General features: G+C 41.5%; 1 protein-coding gene across 1 annotated transcript; it reads right to left on the reverse strand.

The window, feature by feature from the left end:
* Window positions 1-1,253: 1,253 nt before the first annotated feature.
* exoc3l2a (exocyst complex component 3-like 2a) lies at window positions 1,254-20,828 on the reverse strand. Its single transcript, XM_034682833.1, has 13 exons — window positions 20,655-20,828; window positions 16,861-17,438; window positions 14,900-15,120; window positions 13,065-13,815; window positions 12,866-12,980; window positions 11,827-11,937; window positions 11,632-11,732; window positions 11,345-11,455; window positions 11,104-11,239; window positions 9,188-9,310; window positions 8,945-9,100; window positions 6,071-6,192; window positions 1,254-3,965 (listed from the first exon to the last, which is right to left on the reverse strand). Exons 2-13 carry the CDS (start codon window positions 17,412-17,414, stop codon window positions 3,644-3,646), a joined length of 2,823 nt encoding a protein of 940 aa, XP_034538724.1. The 5' UTR covers window positions 17,415-17,438; window positions 20,655-20,828; the 3' UTR covers window positions 1,254-3,643.
* Between the last annotated feature and the right edge of the window lie 1,386 nt (window positions 20,829-22,214).

Below are 22,214 nucleotides of genomic sequence, written 5' to 3' on the forward strand. Positions count from 1 at the left end.
CTGTAAAGAATATATTACATTTCCTTGGGAACAGAGATAGGCTGCGTGGTGACAATGAGATGTGCAAATACATGACTCAGCCTTAACCTTGGTGAAGAGACATGGAAAACTGCTGGTGATACAGGTCAGGAGAAGATAACCTTATTCATATTCCATGTCTGTGTGACAAAGTTGAAGAATTTGGGACAAGATGGTCCGGCCCTCAGTCTAGATGAGAGCTGACAGGAGGAGCATCATCTAGACAAATATTTTTAAACTGGTTTTCTCTACCCACATGGAGTGCTATTGAACTGTGATGTGCAAAATATGTGTGAATGGAATAATATATTTTTTGTTTCTTCTGGTTTTGCAGCAATATATTTGTTGAGCTATGATATGATAAGATATCTGTGCCCACTGCTTATGATATACGGTATTGATGACCTTTTGATGCAGGTTGTAGGTGGGTTTTGAGTTGGGGGTTTGAATACTTTGTGACACCTTTGATCAAGATTCCAGTTATTTCCAGATTTTCAGAAAACTTGCTCAACATGTCTTTAAAATCCAACAACCTGACAGCAGACTCTTCAGAGATATTTTTACATTTTGGAAGCAGCCAACTGGTCCTTCAGTCCAAGTCCATGGACTCTGAGAGATCATTGGGCAGAATGAACCCCCACTGAGGCCGGCTGACTTTGTTTTGAGAAGCCCACGAGCAGCTCTGACATGAAAAAGCGCCGCTCCTGCTGCACCTTCACTGAGAACAGCAGAGGGGAAGTTCCCTCCTACTGCACAACGTAAACTTGGCTCCAATAAAAGCATCCGTTGGCACCTCGCTGGACAACAGGAAATCTTTGTTTATCGAAAAACATCCCGTTGTTGGCCTCGGGGTGTATGACCTCTCTCCTTGTGAAGCTACACAGCCTCACATAGCAGCCTTGGTGGAGCCTCGTATTTCACTCTCAGAGCTTACTGAACAAAGCTGCCATATCCTTAAGATAAACAACCACTTCATAATGTATGTGTGTATATGTACTAGCTGCAGTAGTTCTGCGTCAGACTCTCAGACCCTCGTCGGTTTGTTAAAGTGTCTTTTGGTATGTATTGTTTAACTGTCACTCCCATGTCCAGGGGCCCAAGCATCTAAAGTTAGAAGAAAGCACTTTACAATAACATTTCCATTCTCTCAAGAATGGACATTACCTGTGACAGCATGTATTTCCCCCTGACAAAACCAACACTGTATACATACCCAGAATAACAGAGCAGCTGAATCTCTTTAGTCGACCCAGTCAATGGGCTTTTATTACGTTTCCAGCAACAGATCCATTTCATTCACAGTAAGAGTTCAACACATTTACATTTCCAAACAGTATATCCCTACATACATATGGACTATATACCAGAGAATGGGTTTATATGGTTGGGTAAATACAGTTTAAAAAGAAATACTTCTTAAATCATATTGAACTGTCTGTGGAAATTGATTTCTGCAAAGATGATGAGGAGGAAAGGGCTGGAGAGAAAGAAAAGTTACATTTGGTAGATACCATTGCTTTGGAGGGGACTGGAGAAACATGTAAGATGAGATGAATTACAGAAACAGAGGGCAGCATGACGGTTGATAGCTGGAGGCACAACACTATGGGCGACTACAACTCTCTAATAATCGCAGATCCTGCATAAGGATGAGATTTTAATGCCAGGATATGATTTCCATCAGTATAATTATTTTCTTTATCCAAGGTGTTCTAGCAGGCATTTGTTGGGTGCAGGAAAACAGATAGGTGAACACATTAATTGTAATGCGATCCATGAAGCCATCAGCAGGCATGGGAAGTAGACTTTATAATACATCTGTAATGCCAGTGCAGCTAAAACCTGCTTTTAAATATCATTTCTGAACACAAACTCAATCCTCACCCTTCAAGTGGCTTATTGGACTATAAACAAATATACTGCAGCCTTAGAGCCCACCTCCTCCATTATAACAGATACAACATGGGTTTAAAAAAATAAAATAAACAAATGGTTTCTGTCAAGAGAGTTGTTTTTTATTATACTGATTTATGTGTAAGCGCTCATTTTTGTAAAGGATTAGTTTTATTTAGTTATTTGATGTTAAAAAAGGGGAGATGACACCATGATTGACAGCTCTGTTGAACAATGAGGCTCCTGCAGCATTCTCAACTGGATTATCAGACTAGAGGAGGAACAGCAAGAGAAATAATAACAAACAAAAACTCAAGTGTTATTGAACTTTCCAAAGCCATAAGTGTCTGCTTCAAACCAACTCAAGAATCTATTCACCTGATGGATCTATGTCATCTTATCAGTAAGTTAAATGTGTTTTTTGATTGGTGTGACTCCATACCAGACCTGGCTTGAACAGCCTGATCCCTTCTGTGCACCCGCACAATTTGTTAGCACCCATCAGGTGGTATTTTGGCTTCATGTCTTACAATGGGAGGAGAGGGAGGTGCTGTCTCTATCATTATATAGTCAGTGGCCCTGATTGTTCCAGGAAAGATGGATGAACAATTTTTTGATTATACTGGTCAAACTGATACACTGAACTGTGCTGCTAATTTCTGAATGAGTACAGCCAGGATGCAGACTTCCTCTTGTTTGATAATGCAAAACCCAAAATCAATACCAGCCTTCGTTAATCGACGGCAGAGCGCATTTATTTCTGTCATTATACAGAAATTAAGCATTGTGTTAGTTCACGCAGGACACAGAAGTCATACGCCCCAACTGTAATCAGCCAACAGCCTGATGATGGATTCATCATTTCTACCAAGCAACACGCCAATTCCAACACATTCACACCACAAGGCAGTCCCTCTAAATCAACTTCCTTCTCACTCAGCCCTGCTGCACCAATTCTCCACACACAATGCTGCTCCTACTGCTGGCAAAGCTTTGCCTCTACCACTTCAGCCTAGTCTGAAACTTTTGGTCACTCTGTAGATGTGGGGTGGGGGTCATTATGCTCCCCAGAGATCAGTACATTTATTTCAGCTCTAGTTGCTTTTGGTTGCACTTCAATGTATTTCACATATGCCACCGTAGTGTGTGCAGAGCCAGGAGTCTGATCAGACACATGTGAACTAGTTTTTTAAAACTCTTTTTAATGTCTATTTGCACTCAGATTTTTGCAGATGCTCGATAAGATTCCCAACTTTGTTGTATATGCATCTGTACTACCTCTTGCCACATTTCTACAGGCCTCAAAGTGTGAGTCACAGGTAAATGAATATAAAATTAAACGATATCTTCATATTCATGAAATATTCCTGAAAATGAATGTAAGAGGAGCAATGATAGAGCAAAGACTGGGATTACCTTGTGAGTCCTAGTTATGGACACTAGCTTCGCCAGTTTGCCATCAATTTATTTTACACCACTTGTCTACTTCTAAAGATCAACATTAACATACTAAAGCTTGTGGTGAGCTATTAAAACACACAGCCTGTTTCACATTTCTGTTAAAGATGCATATCTGGAGATGGAGAAGGATCAGTAAGTCAGAGAGCGTGTACAGTACGTGCAGTACCTGAGGTCAAGTCTCTTTAAGTGGCTGGTAGCAATATTTGGTACAATCAGTCTTTGATCAAGGTGCATGTACATCTCATCAGTATCTTCACTCTGAACAGCACAGCTAGTCTTCTCTGTGCAGTTTATTCATGTCCTCCATATTCTGACACTCAGCAGGATGAGGTGCTGCATTTCTGGCGTTGGCCCTCCGGTTAATCCTAAGACGTTGCTCTGAGAACCAGTTGGTGATGGTCATTGCGAGGCGAAGAAGACCCAAGCTGATGCAGTGAACCTCCGAGGTGATGGGGATGTCAGAAAAGAGGGCGTGGTCCCGGCACATGAGGGCACTGCGGCACTCAAAGTCTTTGACGATGTTGAGGATCTCTTGGCGCTCCGCCTGCCGCATCATGCCCCGTATGTTGAGCAGGGTGGAGACATGCTTCTTCCTGTGGGGAGGAAGGATGCAAAGAGGAAGAGGGGCAGACTGGTGTTAATGGAAATCAGGTCTGTTTGGTGTCGTCAGAGGCTGCCATGACTCTGAGTAAGAGTTACATTTGAGTCAGAGCAACTGTTTCTGGGAAACAGAGGAAAATTTAGTTCCACTTTCTAAACCACAAACCAGGGTTTTTTTTTATTGTAATCATATAAACGGTTAATAAGACAGAGTTTGAAGCCTGTAATAACAAATTCATGTATAATAATACTTGTGAATACACTTTAAATGTGTTACATCTTTCTGTCTGTATTTTCTCTTTTTCTATGTTTCACTTGAGCCTTTGATAAAACTTAAGGATGATCTCACAATGCTTTACTCTGCATGTGTTATAACTCTGCAAGTGGAGTATACTATCTGAGTCCAAAATCCCCCAACACTCCCCATAAAGGACACTAAACACTGGTTTTAGGGCTGTCATAATACACCCATATTGATGAAAACTGTCTTTTAAATAAAGAAACATAGATATTGTGCTAAAAGTAAGCATACTGTAATACTGTGTAACTAACTGCTTCATAGTGGGGGGGATAGTGGCTCTTCAGCCGCCATTAAACATAGCAAGACTCTGTAACCAGCTATCTAGCTAAGCTTTACAGCAATGTGTGGCTTCTACTACAGAACAAATCATGTCAAAGAGATGATAGACGAAAGCAAGGTACTCTACCAGCATTATGTTTTTCTGCTAGTTTGAGAAGGGTTTTTTTGCGTATAAAAACAGGGTGTTTGTGTTTGTCTAAATAAATCAGATGAGAAGTAAACTCATTTCCATGTAGGTTTGCATTTTGTCCGACTCCATCTCTTTCCTCCAAACTCTTTTTTTATTTTGATTTCAATTTTCTCTTTTTTTCATTTGTAAAGCACTTTGTAATCATGTTTTGAAAATGGCTATATAAATAAATTGTATTATTATTATTATTATTATTATTATTATTATTATTATTATTATTATTATTATAGTTAATATCATGGTTAATGTTACTGGTATACACAATAAATAGGCCGCTCAATGTGCTGTTAAATTCATCGTACTTAGGCAATTGACTAAGATCTTTGGGGTCACCAAAGATGAGAATAAACTACTAAAACGTGAGTCCATCTCCTTTAAAATTGCTGAACAAGTTGTGAAAATTTAAGACTGTAACAGAGGCAGGAAATTATAGTATAAGACTGAAAATGTTGCTCCAGATTGAACCCAATGGGAAGGATTAGGTTCAATTCAGCAGTAGCTAGTCTTGATACATTATTGCTAACTCAGGAAACAAAACCTAGATTAAGAGAAATCCCCTCATGAGTGTGTGACCTGATTCTTTCAATGTTACATGACTTCTAACTTTTCAACAAAGCTCTGGCAGAGCTGTGTGTTTTGAGGATTGATTGAATGCCCATGTGTAGGTACAGTCATGTGTTCATGAATGGACTCAAGGAAGGTCAGCAGCCTTTGATCTCCTAAAATACCAGCAGGGGATGCCATACAGTAAACAAAAGGGGGTGAGCCAAGCAGTGAGTTAGCATGTCTGCAGGTCTGAACTACTATGTTTTGCTCTCCTCTCTACACCTCTCCCCCTTTGATTCCAAGTGTGGCACCAGTCTGTCTCCTGCAGGGTGGCAGGAACAGGAAGTACTCGGCAGCAGCTTCCTGTCTGCTCCGCGGAGGGTAATGCGTCACACACGGTCGTAGGTTGCCGACCGTCACCTGAGTCTTAATCTTTAACACAAACAGCCCAAGCGGCTGGGACTCCCCCCTCGAGGCCTCTCAGCCTCATCTATTCTCAAAACAGACCCGCACTCCTCTCCAAAAATAGCAAAGTTAATGTAGATATGTTTCCGTGCTTCTTTTCCTTGTTTTGATCCATTGTGACAAAAAAAAACATCCACGGTCTTACATTTTTCTTCACTCTGGCTATCGGCCAAAAACAGCACTATGAATGTGTGGCAGTAAGCAGAAAAGAAAATGGGACCTTCGGGGCAACAGTGCAGTGAATATCTGTTTTTATAGACGCATCCTGGTTGCAATAAATATGTCCCAACACTGATAATTTGTGTTAAAGCCCTCACCGAATATCTGGAAACTCTTTCACCAACACAGCCACCTCCATCTGGATGGAAGGAGTGTCCTCCAGCAGGATGATGTCAGCCAGGTGGATTATGACGCTGTCCAGCCAGGATGAACTTGATTCCTGTAGACAAACACAAGACAGAAAGCACAAACAATGACTATTTATTATAAACACACTTTAAACCTGCCATTGAATTTGATTTTCTATTGAAATGTATGTAACTCATACATCTGGCCACCATGTCACCTACAGTTGTCAGGTATTATTAGGACCCTGAAGACCAAGACTACAAGATGCCACCAATTTTGTCTGACACGTATGCTAAATAAGTTCATAGCTTCAGGTTTTACTTCCAGGAAATGTAGCTCTCTAAAAAAAAATCACAGTTGTTTTGTTTGGCACAAAGTCTTTATATCATGATGATGTTGAGGAAGTCTAAGTTACGTTTCTGGGCCTGAGGAAAAATTTACAAATTTGAAACCTCCAGGGACCATGGGTTCATTAGAGAAAGGGTCTTACAGCTCAAGATGTCCTGTTAACAGTTTTCAAATCTGTTTGAAAGAGGAAAATCCTCTTGGACTGTAAGCAGTGTTTTAAGAGGGTCGGGCCACTTCTATATTCAACAACTTGGAGTATCGCTTTTTTTTTTTTTGCGTAAAAAGATTTATCACCAACTGCCAGCACCCTTTCCTGCCTTCTTCATGTTACAGTCTCTCTCTGTGATTCATAACAGCACCTAAAATACATTTCCTATGGCGCACTACCTGATGCTCACATCCTTTAGCGGACGTCAACATGACCCTCAATCATCTGTTTTTGCTGAAGAGCAACTTTAAATAAACACTGAGTCCCAGATCTCTACAGAGTTTGATATATGAGAAAAAGACAGTAATGATGGCTTGGCTCCAAAAAAAATAAAAACTGGACAGGATCATGGTGGTGCAGAGGTGCAGAGGCTGGAGTAGTTATTTTCAACAAATGCATTTTTGTGAATATTAGCATTATCTTGTGGTATCTGTTTTTAACCATAGAAATATATAATGCAATTGTAATGCTTCACTGATACAGGTCACACAATACACACTCCAATGAGGGAATAAGGGGAAAGCTGGAACTTCTTTTTCCACTTAAAGCGCTGGATGTGAGAAATGTATTTATTTAAATACAGTGAGTGGCTGCAGGTCAAAGTTGTAAGCAATGCCGGGCTGCAGCATTGTATTTTGGTCCTAATGTAAAATTAATGCCATCAAAATTCTGAAGCCCATTGTTTGTTGTTTTGACTGACACCATGTTGTCTTTTAGAGCGCACAGTCACCATATTTAGACTATTAGGAAAATACCCATTGTTATGTCCCTATCCTGGTTGGCAGAGCACTGTGGAAGCAACATGTCAATCATAGGTAGCTGTGCCCTAACGCATAACCTGCTTCATGTGACGGACAACATCCTGAGAGAAAATCTCACTTTAATAAGAATGTGATGTTAATGTGTTGCTGTTTGAAACAAGACCAGAGCAGGTCAAGAGAAAACAGACATGATGCTTGTGCAAGGTCGCCTAGGGAATGTGCCTTTAAAGAGGTGACAAAGGTAGAAACCATGGGTCTGTCCAGTAACCGGAGTCAGAGAGAAGAGCTGAAAAAGTGTGACTGATTTGAAGAACATGAAGAGACAGGAGCTGGGGAAATCCCCTGCTGTCTGTTACTTATTTGTGTTAAAGAATTCACCACATGTATCTACTATTTTACTCTAAATGGGACCCAAGTTACAAAAGTAACATCCTTCTGTAGTAAAGAAGACTTGAAACTATTATGAAACTACAAGCTCATACAGAAAATGTTGACTGAGATAAAAAATCAAACGAGAAGCAGGCTCAGTTTCTGGTAGACTTACATTACATTTTAGTACAACCTGAGGAGTCGCCCCCTGCTGACCGTTTGATAGATTAAAGGTAAAATAAAATTTTAGAAACAATAAGGCTATATACATCCTTTACATATAGTCAATGTTTGTGCAAAAAAGGAAGATCACTGATCATATTATATATCATTACACATCTTTCAGATCAGTTCTTCTGCTGATAAAGGCGATTTTAAGATGAGCCAGGACTAACAGTGAACAATCAAAACTTCAGGGGAGGCACAGATTAACGCCTCTCCAGGCCAGAGGCCAAACACTAAGGTAGTTTTCTAAGTGAAAAACAAACCCCACCTCTGTTTTTCTAGGTCCTGTTGTTCCTTCACACACAGCAGAAGAAAGCAGGATTCTTTGGCCTGGCATTCTCTAAAAATAACGACGACTTTTTTAGAGAGCCATTAAAAACTCAACCCCACCCCCCCACCCACAAGCTTCCAGTTTCCAGAGACACTTCTTCCCTCTCCTCTGCAGAAAAAAGGCCATCAAGGCCATCCCAGAGCCAGATCAAAGCCAGCCAGCTGACAGGAACAGGAAGTTCCTTCTGAACACAGCGGCTTCCTGTTGTCAGCCGAGGTGACGGACACTTGTTTGAACTCCTTGCAGAAAAGGGGGCAAATGCCAGGCTGTCAGGCCTGGATGTTTTACAAACTCTTCCCCTCCTCTGGCAAGTGCTAACGTAAGCGTACTCCATCCATCTTCATCTCACTGACGGCAGCCATTTTTCAGAGCTCACTGTATCAACACTGTCGGAGTTACTCCTGACCTGGGAAGTTTGAGGGTCAGGCTCCATTCACAGCCTTCACACTCTGCATCCCCGGCACCAGCTTTCAAGGAGCAGTCATTTGAAATAAGTGATAAAGCTTTGGTTTACCTAAATGTGCGAAAAATACTTAATCTAGCTGAAGAAACTAACTGTGTCCTCTTAATGACGACACCTGCTCCAAGAGAAGAGACTCACCAGATCCTTAAAGAGTCCTTTCAGCTGTTTGGCCTCATCTTGCAGGCGGATTGCCATCCTCTTCCTCATCTTGGAAGATGTGCAGATGACCCGTCCTCGCATTATGGCCCTGACGTACTCCACCAGGACCCTGCGGTGCACCTCGCCCACTAGAGTCTGTCAGTCATAGAAAAAGAAATCACTGAGTGAGAAAGTGCTGAAAAATGTTTGAAAATTTAAATCAGAACATCTGCTCTGATGTACCTGATACGGTGGACAGTCCATCCGTCTGAACTTCTTGAAGTGCTGTTTGATGCTGGCTTCAATGGCCTCAAACGCCTCCGTGTTGTTCAACCATTTTCTCTTGATCAGTTTGTCAAAGAAGGGCTGCAATGAAAAAAGACCAACCACTGATGAACTTCGGCACTACACTAACAAAGTACATTCATTCACTTACTGTGCTGTAATGTTAAGATACCTGATCATTTTACTTATTGCACTGGTCACTATTTTTACTGAAGAAATTTGTTTAAAGACCCTTTTAGACTATTGAAGACAGGACTGTTAGGCCCATGTTGTGCCTCACAGAGACAGGTTATGGTGTGACAAAGTCATCTCAGTGTTCAGACAGCATCAGAGGTAGTAAGGCGTGAATGCAAACAGCTAAAATGATCACCCTGACTTTGTCTGCAATCTTTTCTGCCAACCTTAAAGTAAAATTCCTGCAAGAAGTTGAGGTTTAGTCTTGTGGTTGTTTCACACAGAGGCTATACTTAGATTCAAGTATCCGGCCCGGGTTCGATTAAAACCTTTGGCCCCTTTATCCTCATGTCATCCCCTGATTTCTCTCCTGTTTCCTGCTCCTTCCACTGACCAATCCTCTCTGAATAAAGGTAAAAAAGCCCCAAAATATTGCTTTAAAAGAAAAGAAGGTGGGATTAGCCACTGTGAAAAAAACAGCATGAAATATTGGGCAGAGGTGAAGTTGTTTACATCGTACGATGGAGAGGAGTGTTACCTAACAGGATGCGTAAAACCATCTGCAGTTGAAGAATGAGGATCATTTTTTTAGTTAAAACAGTGAAGATGTCTGCACAACTGTACGCAAAATCTGTCGACATAGAATTGCTCTCTGTTGCTTCATCTGTCATCATGCTGTAAAAATGAGCGTGCATGAGAAAGCTCACTGCTGTGACATGTGTGAATAAGCAACATTGGAAAAGAGCTCCTGAAAACTTCAGGTGTGCATGTGTGAAAGAGGCTCCAGTATGTGTAAGTTAGTTTACATGTCATACCTCACGTCCTTCCTAAACCCTTAGGGCCAGATCTACTAAAGGTTTGCGTGTATCAAAACAAGCACAAACTTGATAGCGCACGCAAAGCTGGTGTACTAACCGGGAGCACCGAGGATTGCGTCTGTCAAATGAGCAAAATAGCACGCGCAATCCATTTAGCGTGTTTGCCATCATGAATATGCAGAATACAGGCAGATTATCAGAACGTGCAAAACTGGGAAGAGGAGATTCAAATGTAATCGTTTAGCACCCGCAATGGGATTTTTCAAACCTGCAACCGATTGTAGTCTGTGTTTTAATGTCTTTTTTTAGCACGTTTGAAAGGCAGGTGCAAACTGGCACAGCGTTACGCACAAATGGCTGCGGCCATTGTGGCGAGAAGGAGGCATAAATCCAAGGACAGACGACCGAGAGAAGGAATCTTCTGTGTGCGTGTCAACATATTTGGAGTGTCAGAAACAAAAATAGTAGAGACAAATCGTCTATCCAGCAATGCCATTTTTTAGCTCCTTGCAACACTGCTTTTTCTTGCGTCTGGATTATTCCAGCACGCCATTGCAGTCCGCTGCTCTCCCAAACTATCCATGGTGACAGCCGGTAGCACACGCAAAATCCTCATTTAAGGGCGGACTGCACCACTTTTGCACCTGTTATCAATTGCGCATGCAATCATAGTAGATCACCTGCAACATGCCCCTAAATAGCACGTGCAATTGTTTTGTTGGCACACGCAATTTAGCGCTCTTTATTTAGGATCTGGCCCTTAGAGTCTTAAAAAAGGCCTTCATTGAATATAGTCCAAGAAAACTCTCTGAATGATCCTGCGTACAATTTGAGTCTAGTTAAAGGATGGCTGCATTAAGGCCTGAGATGAGGCCTACTCACCCTGATGTGCTCAAACAGCCGGTCACACAGCACCCGCACTGACTGGTTGATGATCCTGTCCAGGGACGAGTTAGCTCTCTGGGCCGACTCCTCACTGGCCTGTGGGTCACACTGCCTGCAGCGCTCTACCAAGGACCTAATGGATGCACATGAATTATTAAGCTAAACTTTCAGCAAATCCCTGCAGGACATTAAAATAAACAATATGTTAATTAATCCAGTTGTATAATTGTTTGTTGACCTAAGAGGAGGGCAACAGTTGACAAGAGCGATGGTCCTGGAAACATATCCGTCCCCTCGATCTCCAAATTCTGCCTGAGTCTCATGAAACATCTCAGCCTTCCTCTGGAAACTGAAAACACACAATTTTTATGAGAACAAGCGGTTTGTAAAGAGATTGTTTACAAGCAAGACTAAAATCCCTTGATTAGTAGTGCTTCCTGCAAATCACATAACTAACTACATTCATTTTTTGTGAAATTTCCAGTTATTTCAACGAAGATATCCTCTCATGCAGCAAATACTTACTTGTAAAGAAAATCTGCTAGCCCAATGAGACTGCAACGAGCCACTCTCGCTCCCAGAAATTGGTTCACAGATGTAGATCTGTCCAAGTCCACCTTTATTCTCTGGAATCATAACAAGCATGATGGAATTGACGGCTGCATCCTCTAATAAGTTATTTGAAAGGTGAGTTTCTGAGAACATGAGGTGACCATGTACCTGGATGACTGAGCGTGCCAAATGGGTCTGAAACTCTTCTATGTGCAGAGTTTGGGCCCATCGCCTCTCTTCTTCATCCAGAAGCTGAGTCAGCTCCACCGTCACCTTCTCCTGAAAGTCACAGCAGAAAATTTTAATTTTCATCGTATAGACTTTGTAAAGAAGTGGACGAGCCAAAAGTGTAGAAATATCCTAAACATGAATTCCTTCTAGTGGACAGCAGGGGTGACTCTCCTTGTTGCCAAGAAAATCACTTCAATCAGAGCTATGTTTCCACCACAGGATCTTCCCTCAGAGACTGAAACCTTTAAGGGGTACTAAGTGCATTGCTACTGTAGGGACCAGGGTCTAGATATAGTCTCAGGAACTAACTTTTACCAATGAAGAAGCCACTACCAGCGGGCGGTACTTTCTGAAAGTTCAGGGACTTTTAGGTTTGGGTCTCATCATTTTTTGATTTGTCGATGTCTCGTTTTAGTCAGAAGACTCTCTGATATGGCAGTGGACCATTTTGCCTTGATCTATAGACCTCGGTAAAAACACAGGCAACAACAGGCAAGAGGAATGGGAGTAATTGTGTCTGTTATTTTTCTAGAAGAAACACAGATTAAGTCTACCAGAAAAAGATCTAACTTTTAGGAGGTCATCCTGCAAATCAGGACAGATGCATAGAAATGCATATTCATACTAGATTAAATTTATTTTGGGTTAAAAATAAATAAATTTAGCTAAAAAGTCATACCTGTTGCTTGAATTTAGTCCACAAACTAATGGATGATATCTCAGGTACATTATCTTGTTATACATTTAAACATGTTGCCGAGCGCAGCCACCGTCCCCCTCAAACCGGCCACAGTCCTTGCACTAGCACATTTTAATTTATTATGGTCATATCAACTTTTTTACCCTACCTGTGCCATAGTATTGTGTTTTATGTCGTTTTTTTAATGTTTTATCTTTGCTGCCGCTGCCAAAGAGCTTCAAAACTGCCTTTTGTTGTATGCACATTTTCCTAAAGAACCCTTTTGAGAAATCTCACCCGAACAATACTGATGCAGTCTTGCTCCAGCCGCCCCACCGTGTTTTGTAGAAGAATAGGCTCCAATGAAGAGTAACTGATGGGTGTTGTTGTGCTAATGGTTCCAAGGACATCCCTGGTAGAGAATTATGAGTCATTATTTAAGAAGTTCAGATTTCAGGTTTGTTGGACACAGCATAGAAATAAAAGTATACCTTACCTGTTGTAGATGTTGTAGAACCAATCCAGTAGTGAGTAGACGTCTGTGATCTGCAGCGGGCCACTGGTGATGGTCCGAAGACGTTTGCCTACAGCTCGATGGTAACTTTCCACATACACCTGGAAGGCAGCAAACTCCTCTGGGTAAATGGACACAGCATTCCTCCTTGCTGCATCCAGGTCATCCACCATCCGACTCCTCAGGCGCTCCAAGTACGAAGCCAGCTGGCCTGCCTGGGTGTCAACCTGATGGGGTAAGCTCCAGTCTGCAGCCTCCGCCACAGCCTGCCTCCACTTCATCTTCAGTCGCCTGGGACGATTGCTGGGCTGGATCTGCGGCCCCTCTAGCTCTGGTTTTGTCTCCTCTCTCAGAGCCCAGGCAGCGTCAGCATGCTCCTCCTGTTGGATTACCAGCACCACCAGCCCAAGGTTGGGACCAGCGCTTGGTTGGCGGAGAGATTCCCGCACTACATCCCACATCTCCCTCTGCAGGGCCTCATACAGGAGCTCCACATCCTTGGCCTTGCGTCTGCTTGAATCCAGAGTTGCATTTGAGCTGAGGGATTCTTCTAAGGATAGGGACGATAAGGGAATGATGCCGGGAGAGGGGCTTGGACAAAGGGTAGGAGTGATGCTTGGAGTAGATGTATTTGGCAGGAGAGACAGCAGCTCACACTCTCGCTCCAGCTCCTGAATGTGTGTGTCAGCCAGTAGAAGGTCTCTGTGATTGACCAGCTGCAGAATCTCCAGTACTGTGGATAGAAAGTTGAGAAAATTGGTGATTTTTGTCATGAATGGCTCACAAGTATCCATTTGGATGTGTATTAAACTGCTGACATGTGCCTGATGGATAAACTGTGTTATTTGTTGCTCGTTCTTCTATTCTCAGCGAGCTTCCCCGTGGAGTCTGTGAACAGTAGCTTGGTTGAACTTCTATCTAGAGGAACCTCATAGGCTGGAGGAAGTGCGGTCATTTCCTGATTTCACAGTCTGGTGGTGATTGAACCCAGTGACTCAGGGACCTGGGGACCTCTCAGCCTCATCAGAGAGTTGTCTAGGATTGAGAGGAAGTGCTACCAAAGCTTAATCAGGAGGCACACGTTTCCCTAATGTAATTGAAACTCCTTGCAAAAGAGGTTTTCACATCATGTGGTGTTTCAGAGGTACCTTGATTTGGTTGCCAATGTTGCTTTGAAAAAAGTATTACAGATCAGCTGACTGAAAAACATAAGATTTCAAATGTTAGTGGCTTTCTGGAAGTCTCTGTACTTCACTTAAGTTTGTATACTTCTGTCACCTTCCACCTTTCCACTACATATCCAAATTAACACGTGCAAGTTTACTTTGACACATTTCCCCTGAGAATCTCCCAAGGAAAAATGTTGTGGTCAAATGATCTTGGAGTTTTCTGAAAATACAGCTTCATGTGAATGAGACGATAAAAACTAAGGGGGCAGTAATGCAACATTAAGGGTGCCAACTGATGTGAACATTTTGAAGAAGAAGAAGAAGAAGAAGAAGAAGGTAGGCCTAAATCAAGTGCAAACTTGTTTCTGGAGAGACATTTTGAAGCCCAACTCTTTAGTATCTCAAAGAATACCTAATTAAAATTCACCACCACTCCCCTCATAAGGTGTGTATGAATACATAATGAATATATTTAATTCTGATGTATTAACTGTCATTTTAATATGGACTCCAATTGGGATTACTTGGTTTGTGGAGGCAGCCTCTAGTGGATGCATAAGGAACTGCAGTTTATTTCACTTCCACTTTTGCTAAATTTTTCAATTTCCAGATTTCACTTCTTAAATAAATAACTGGTTACACTGTTACCTGAGAGGGGCTCTCTGGTTTTCACCACTGGCTCCTCCTCCATTGTGTCCTCTTCAGTCTCCTGGGAGGACGCCTTATCTGACATTGACTCCCTCTTCAGCTTGCCCAGATTGACCATCCTGAGGAAGGAGGGCCGCCTTGATGCCTCCACCTCGTTGTCGATGCTCAAGTTTCCACAGGGCAGGCTCTCTCTGCGCTCCTCTTTACGTCGACCTGTAAACCTGCCCAGCAGAAAGAAAGGACATGAACAACTGCAGCCAGTAAGATTCACCATGGACTTCATGTTATGCATTCATTCTTAAACTCACAATAGGACTTGAGGTTTGCATTGTACCAGACAGTATGGCTTGTTAGCAGCTATGATTGGAATGCAACACATTCACACATCTGTTTAACTGTGCCTAAATATAGTCCCATTCAGCAAGTACACAACACGTCAACGAATAACAAAAGAGGTTCCGTAAGTCAACAAGTTACTATAACACATTACATAACTCTGCAGGAAATAAGCACACTATAGGCTGTTCTATTATGGACCAAGAGTGAGGTTGTCCCCTCCTGTACTCAGAGGTTGACTCCTCACATTCACAGATTCCAGCTTTACTAACAGCTCTCCATTCTCTTATTTATATAGCACTTTTTCAGTAATTGTAACCTAACTGAACTTTTGATTTCAGTGGATGTATTTTTTGTATTCATTGTCTATGGATTCTAAAAATGTGCTTTTGTGCATCAAGAAGATACATTTTTTATCTTTAATGCAAACTTTTTCAATTTAATTTAATTGCTTCTTTATGATCAAAGATAGGTTACAGAAATACAGTTAAGAAGGCATTTGAACGAATCATGGTTCTTTAAAAAAGTAATCATGCAAAAATAATGAAATCACATGGTTCTGTGGGCTCTAACTATATACTGCAGAGTAAGATTAAACTGTTCATTCATTTTGTGATCTTCTGCACTTGTGTACTTGATGCATGAGTGCAAATTGAAGTGGCAATTGTTCTAAGCGTCATGCACTTTAAGTGCCTGAATGATGTAATCAAAACTGTTTAAGGCTGGGTGAGGTAACTAGACAATTTTTACTCCAATACAGCCAAGCAAAAACCTTAGTGTTGAAAAATAAGGCTAATGCAAAGGGGAAAAAATGCAGTTCCTCGACTGTCCACTAAGGTCTGGCTGCAAAAGCCAAGGACACACTGTTGGACCTTCTGTCAAAAAGCCTGGATTTAAAGTCTGGATATGGAGTTTACAGCCTGGTACAAAAGCAGTATAGCTTCTGTTGCTCATTTAGTTGTAACGATTTCACAAGGAATGATTTTTATTACTCTGTTCTTATTATATTGAGTCTGAAAGCTCTGCATAATTTAACCTCCTCGCCAACAGCAACAATGAGCCCTCCTCTATACACGTCTTAGTGTGCAAACCTTGAAAAATGAGTCCCATAAAATTGACCCTGTATAGTGCATACAAATTAAGACCCAAACAGTTCCATGTAGCAGGTTGTTATAATGTTTAAACCTGCTCTAAGGATGAGCAACATGGGTGTTCATGGGGATTTCTTGATTTTTGTAGCCAGCCACTAACGAGCACTTTTGCATTGTCTTCATTTTTCGGAGGTTGCCATTTGGTTGGAGTCGGTATTTTCAATATGGCTGCTACCATCTTTTGCCTTCATGAAGCCTCCTCAGAGACCAATTGGAGATATCATACCTCTATTTATTCTACAGTCTATGAATGTTAGACTACAGCCTGTAACTGAATAACAGTCTGGACTACACAAGTAAGTACAAAGTGTGCACAAATGGCAGTGTTCTCATTAAAGAAAGTGAACCGAGACTTATAAAGTCTACGAGAATACCATCAAACTGAGAAGCCTCTAAAATATTCACTCTTCAGAAATCACAATCTCTCACAACTCATGAGACAATTTTTCTCCTTTCCTCCTCAGTCTTCCTTACCGTAGTAAGGTCATAATTCCTTCAGAGCCCCTGCGTAGTCCTTTCTTTTTCTCCTTCTCATGTGGAAGCGTGTTTGAGTCTCCTGGACTGTAGTGGGGAGAGTTATTCCCCCATACATTTCGTCCTGATATGCGAAGCCCCTTCCCAAGTTTTCCGAGGGTTTTTAGAGGTGACGATCCACAGATCCGCTCCAGAGTTCCCCTCAGCGGCTTCCCTTTAGGATTCCCGGCCCCATGCCTCTCTGCGTTCACCTCATTTTCCTCCTCTTCACCATCACGGGAGGACCTGAGCTGGAGGGTACCCCTGACCTCCCCCATGATGAGGCCCATGTCACCTGCATTCCTCTCATCCTCATCAAGATCCACATCATCAAATGGGTTCAGGCTCTTGTTCAGGTCCTTCAGCTCCTTCAGCTCCTTCAGATCATTCAGGTCATTCAGGTCATTCAAGTCCTTTAGGTCCAGGTCCAGCCGGGGGAGGATCAGTTCTCCATTTACTCTGGGGAACTCGTGGCAGCTCTTAGACCTTCCCGGGAGTTTCTTCAGAATGGGCATGGTTGCAATTGATTCTTTAACAAGCTGTAACACAAGAACAATATCACATTAAGCAAATTATCCAATCAGATAACAGCTACTAAAAGGTCAAACACATCAGCACCTGATTATCAAAACTATTTTAGACTTAGACATATAACAGACAGGACTCAATCCTCTCAGTGCAAAGGTCTGAAATGTGACACAGAAATATGAACTTTTTTTTTTCTTTCTGGTGGCTCATCATCCATCAGAAAGTTTATATAACCAGAATCTAAAACATCCTCTCACATGGTTATGTAACGCACTTCACTACGCAAATAGGAAACATGTGTTCAAAATATTATTGTGTTTACACGTGCTGAGATATGTACAAGAATTACATAAAGCTTGTATCAACAATGGAGAGACTCTTCAACAGTTTACTCAACAAAAAATGAATCTCTTTGACGACCTGAACTTTAGATTTATAGGATAGGAAAGTAGTCTGCTTCTCCGACCACCATGTATCATGTTTGTAAAGTCCAGGACGTCTGGTTGATGTTTTTTCTTCTCTTATTGGGCAACCAGTCTTATAAGCAAATTATAACTAACATGTTACTTACTTTGCATAATCTAAGGAAGGATATTTCTGATCATTTTTTTTTTCAGTTTTGGCAAAAATGGGCAAAATGCACACGCATAATAACTTCTTATTTTGTTTACCTCCATCTTAAAAATGTCTGATGTGCTACCAAACATTTTTAATAAGGACTTTAGGGGAATTAAATGGTGAACCCAGTGTTTGTTTCAAAATATTTAAGATGGAAGATCTTCTTTGTTTCATAATTGTCCTAAAAATCCTAAAAGCATGTCCTCTGAGTGAAAAAAAAATCTGCTGTAATAATTTATATCTGCAGAAGCCTTTCTTCAATTACCTCTATGACAATGAGCCCACTGTGTCTCTCTTCCCTGCAGCTCAGCAGAGCAACATTCTCTGAGGAAATGCAAGAGGAGGGTTTTTCACAAGTTTGGATGCTGAAATCTTACATTTACTCCACATCTAGCACAAGAATAAATTGCTGAGTTATTTCTACATTAGACACTAATGTTTGGTACACTCATCATTGCTGCCAACAGTCAGTAAAATCTGAGCATGGATTTGAATGATTTGAACTTATCATCCCATTTGTGACACATCCCCTCTCCCCTTTTAAGGCAGTTCCTTTAGTTTTGATCCAGTGAGCAGGGTAATGGTCTCTCTAGCAGACCCTCAAAGAAGAACGGATTGAAACCTTCACCTCGTATACGGGACAGGATTTGTTACATAATTTCAGGCTTTGTACACAGGACACGGTAATAACTGTACTGCGGCACAGTACAGTTATTACCACGTCCTGTTAGGCACAGCGTACAGTCTTTACATCTACACCAAAGTATTCCAGCTAATCTTACATTTTGAACTTGAAATAAACATGAGGTACGTGTGCTCAGTGAGGAAGCCCAGGATGACCTCTGTCTTGCACCAGCAATGTGACTTGTTTAATGCCTAAGTTTGCTTTCCTCTGTTACTATGTACTATGTCTGCAGGTGAAAACACTCCTTTCTGAAGACTAAATCACCATGAGCATTATTCAAAAAAGAAAAGGGACACCCTGCCCCTACAAGGGCTCTACACACAGAGAGAGGACAGTCAGTGGTGGACTCGGGATGCTGCCTAGGTCAGTACAGATTGCAGACTTAAAACCTTTTCTGCAGAGAAGATGTGCTCTTATGGACACAGCTTTAATTTTAGAATACTCTGTGCTTTTGTTCAAATGTTCATGTTCTTACTTTTCTCATATTTCTATTAATTAACTTCTATGTTCATTATAAGAGCAGCTGGGAGGCCAATATGCTCTTGACTTGTCGATCAAAAGAGAATCTCTCCTCTAAACCTCTCCTCTCTCAAACAGAATTCACATACTCTAACACAGAATAAAGTATAGATAATGTTAATTATTAAATTGTCTTACTGGGTGATTCAGTGATTAAGACTCTCATTGTAAATCACTGCACTTGAATAACTTTCACACTCAAGCTCTGTATCTTTCAGCATCCGTGAAAGTTAATTTAATTTAATGCAACCTTCATATTACTACCAGTTTCTATTTCCCAGTCAATTTTAGGTTTGTGTTCTTTCCTCCCTGTGTAGTAACATTTGCACAACTCTGTGTTTCCTGGTATCAGTACAGTGTCCTGCTGCTACCTGCTGAGCAGACTGAGTCTGGATAGTTAAGATAACTGACTGATTTCAAGTGTTACGCTGAAATAAAAATATAGACTCTGCTTTCTTCTACTGATCTCATAAAAACACTGTAATATCATGGCATTAAGATTATTTTGTCACCATATAAAAAGGTAGACAAATCATAAGAAAAATCTGATCTAAAATCAGATCTTTTCTAAAGAAACTCAAAGTGATTTCCAAGTTCACATGCCTGGTTTCCGTAGTTCTGGTATACATTTTTTGGTGATTCTTTCATTTTTTTCTTAATCAACACTTGAGTTTGTGTGTAGTAACTGTAACCCTCCAAAACTAGATGAGTATGTGCATCACACATTCATGAAATTATCTCTACCTCTTACATTTACAGTTCCATGCAGTGATTTATCAATAAAGCATGGTCTATGTGCTTTTTGTGTTTCTCTATGCTTTTATGCATGAAACTTGTGTTTCATGCATTTTTAACCTCTCTCCCTCTGACATCTGAATGTCAGTCTTAGACATTGTGTGTGGAGCTGAGACTTCTTGTTAACTCCACTTTTACTGTCGATCAGATATCTCAGAAGAGTGCACGGCAGGAAAACATTTGCAAATGGCTGTGAAGGAGTTTACGACCCCTCCAAAGTAAAACATCTTCATGAGCAAACAATAGGTGATATGAAGAGAGCAGACATCATTAAGAGGTCTTTACACAACAGGATGCTGAGAAAGTCCCACAATAAGCTGAGTTTGATTTCCCTGCATTGCAAAATCAACACGATTACACAATATTCCCAAATTCTTTCAGTGACAAAAACATTTCAAAAATCAGTTTGAGGAACAAAACAAATGTCCAGGCCACCGATCTCTGTAGCTTTAAAGAAAAAATGTGCAAACACAACCACTTTTGCAGACAAATATAAAAATAGATAAACACTGCTGTTAATTCAGAAGGTAGCCACAAGTATTAAGAAACACATTAAAGCATTTGAACCCAGAGTCAGAGATATTTTCTGGATTCAGGGACTGAGACTTACCTGATGAGATTTCCTTGCAGTGTGTCAGTACAATGTCATCCTGGAGTGTGCTGTCTGTGCGGGCTGCCAGGCTGTGAAGTGTGTGCATGTGTGTGTGTGTGACTGATGAGTGTGAGAGCGTGTCTGAAAGTACTCGGTGACTCAAGAGAGCAATGTGGCTGCCTGTGGTTTCCTGACGGGCTCTATTGTGGTGGAAGGTGATATGTTTTCCTGAGGAAAGGCCCGTCCCGTCCTCTCTACCCCATCCTACGCCACTGACCCCCCCAAAACCCTCCCACCAACACACACACACAAACACACACAAACACACACACACACACCCGCACTCTGGGGACCTTTGTAATTGCACTAATTGCACTGTACCAGAGGAGGACAGAGCATTCCCCTGCAGTGTTCACATTTTTATCTGCTATTAAACCTTACTCTGTGTCTACATGGGTGTGTATGTGTGACTTATATTATAAGAAAAATGACTACAAGGATGATTCAGTGTCCGTGGCCTTGAGTCCAGATTCCATTCATACAGCAGCAGCAGTGGATTTTTCCTCAGCGGAAGACTTAAGGTGCTTTGACCTGAGCTGAAATGACGATCCACGCTGCTGCTGCCGCTATATTGTCTTTGCTTTACAGTGGCTCCAAGGTCAGTGCAGCCATGCAGGACTTTAATGGCACACAAACAACAGATAAAACAACTGACGGATATATGAGGGCAGTGTGTGTGTGTGTGTGTGTGTGTCTGTGTGTGTGTGTGTGTGTGTGTGTGTGTGTGTGTGTGTGTGTGTGTGTGTGTGTGTGTGTGTGTGTGTGTGTGTGTGTGTGTGTGCAATGTGTGTGTGTTACATACAGTTAGAAAATAACCAAGCAGAGCAGTGTGTCTATAAGATAAGGGGCCTTTTGGTTAAACATCCCTGCATTCAGTGTGTGGCTTCCCCTGCCCCCTAGTGGACAGTCAGGTGTATGAAGGGCAGTGGAGTCTCTTTCTTTTGGTTGACAGAGCTCATTCAGCTGCATTTAGAGAAGTTCAAGGGAATCATAGTGGGGGAAAGAGTGGGACTGATTACCCTAGTGGAAAGAATGCTAAAATGTTCTACTTCTGTAAATATGCAGCTACTTTGATGGAAATGTACTTAAGTTGAAGTATAAATACCAGTTGAATCTACTGACTGGAAACCCCCCAAAATGTATTGTTCCATTAAAAAAATTATGCTTATGTTAAATTTGATGCCAGCAACATGTTTAAAAAACACGTTTCGGGACATGTTTACCGTTATGTTGCATGAGCTCTTCTTTTAACAACACTCTGTAAATGTTTGTGAACCCAGCAGGCCAGTTTCTGGAGTTTCAAAAGTGAATTATTGTCCCATTCTTGCCTGACATAGGATTTCAGCCGCTCAACATATCAGGCTCTCCTTTGGGTTTTTTTTCATTCCATGATGCTCCAAATGTTTTCAATGGGTGAAAAGTCAGGACTGCAGGCAGGCCAGTTTAGCACCTGGACTCTTCTACTACAGAGCCATGCTGTTGTAAAATGAATAAGGTTTGGCATTGTCTTGCTGAAAT

This window comes from Notolabrus celidotus, chromosome 5 (assembly GCF_009762535.1).
Source record: "Notolabrus celidotus isolate fNotCel1 chromosome 5, fNotCel1.pri, whole genome shotgun sequence".
In the NCBI taxonomy this organism is placed as follows: Eukaryota; Metazoa; Chordata; class Actinopteri; order Labriformes; family Labridae; genus Notolabrus; species Notolabrus celidotus.

What these genes read in the sequence shown, in the direction of transcription:
- exoc3l2a (XM_034682833.1), bottom strand. Translation starts at nt 17,414, where the DNA reads ATGCCCATTCTGAAGAAACTCCCGGGAAGGTCTAAGAGCTGCCACGAG. An exon ending in ACTGCATCAGTATTGTTCGG is followed by an intron (nt 11,938 to 12,865) that starts GTGAGATTTCTC and finishes TGTGACTTTCAG; the next exon opens with GAGAAGGTGACGGTGGAGCT. An exon ending in TGGACTGTCCACCGTATCAG is followed by an intron (nt 9,101 to 9,187) that starts GTACATCAGAGC and finishes TATGACTGACAG; the next exon opens with ACTCTAGTGGGCGAGGTGCA.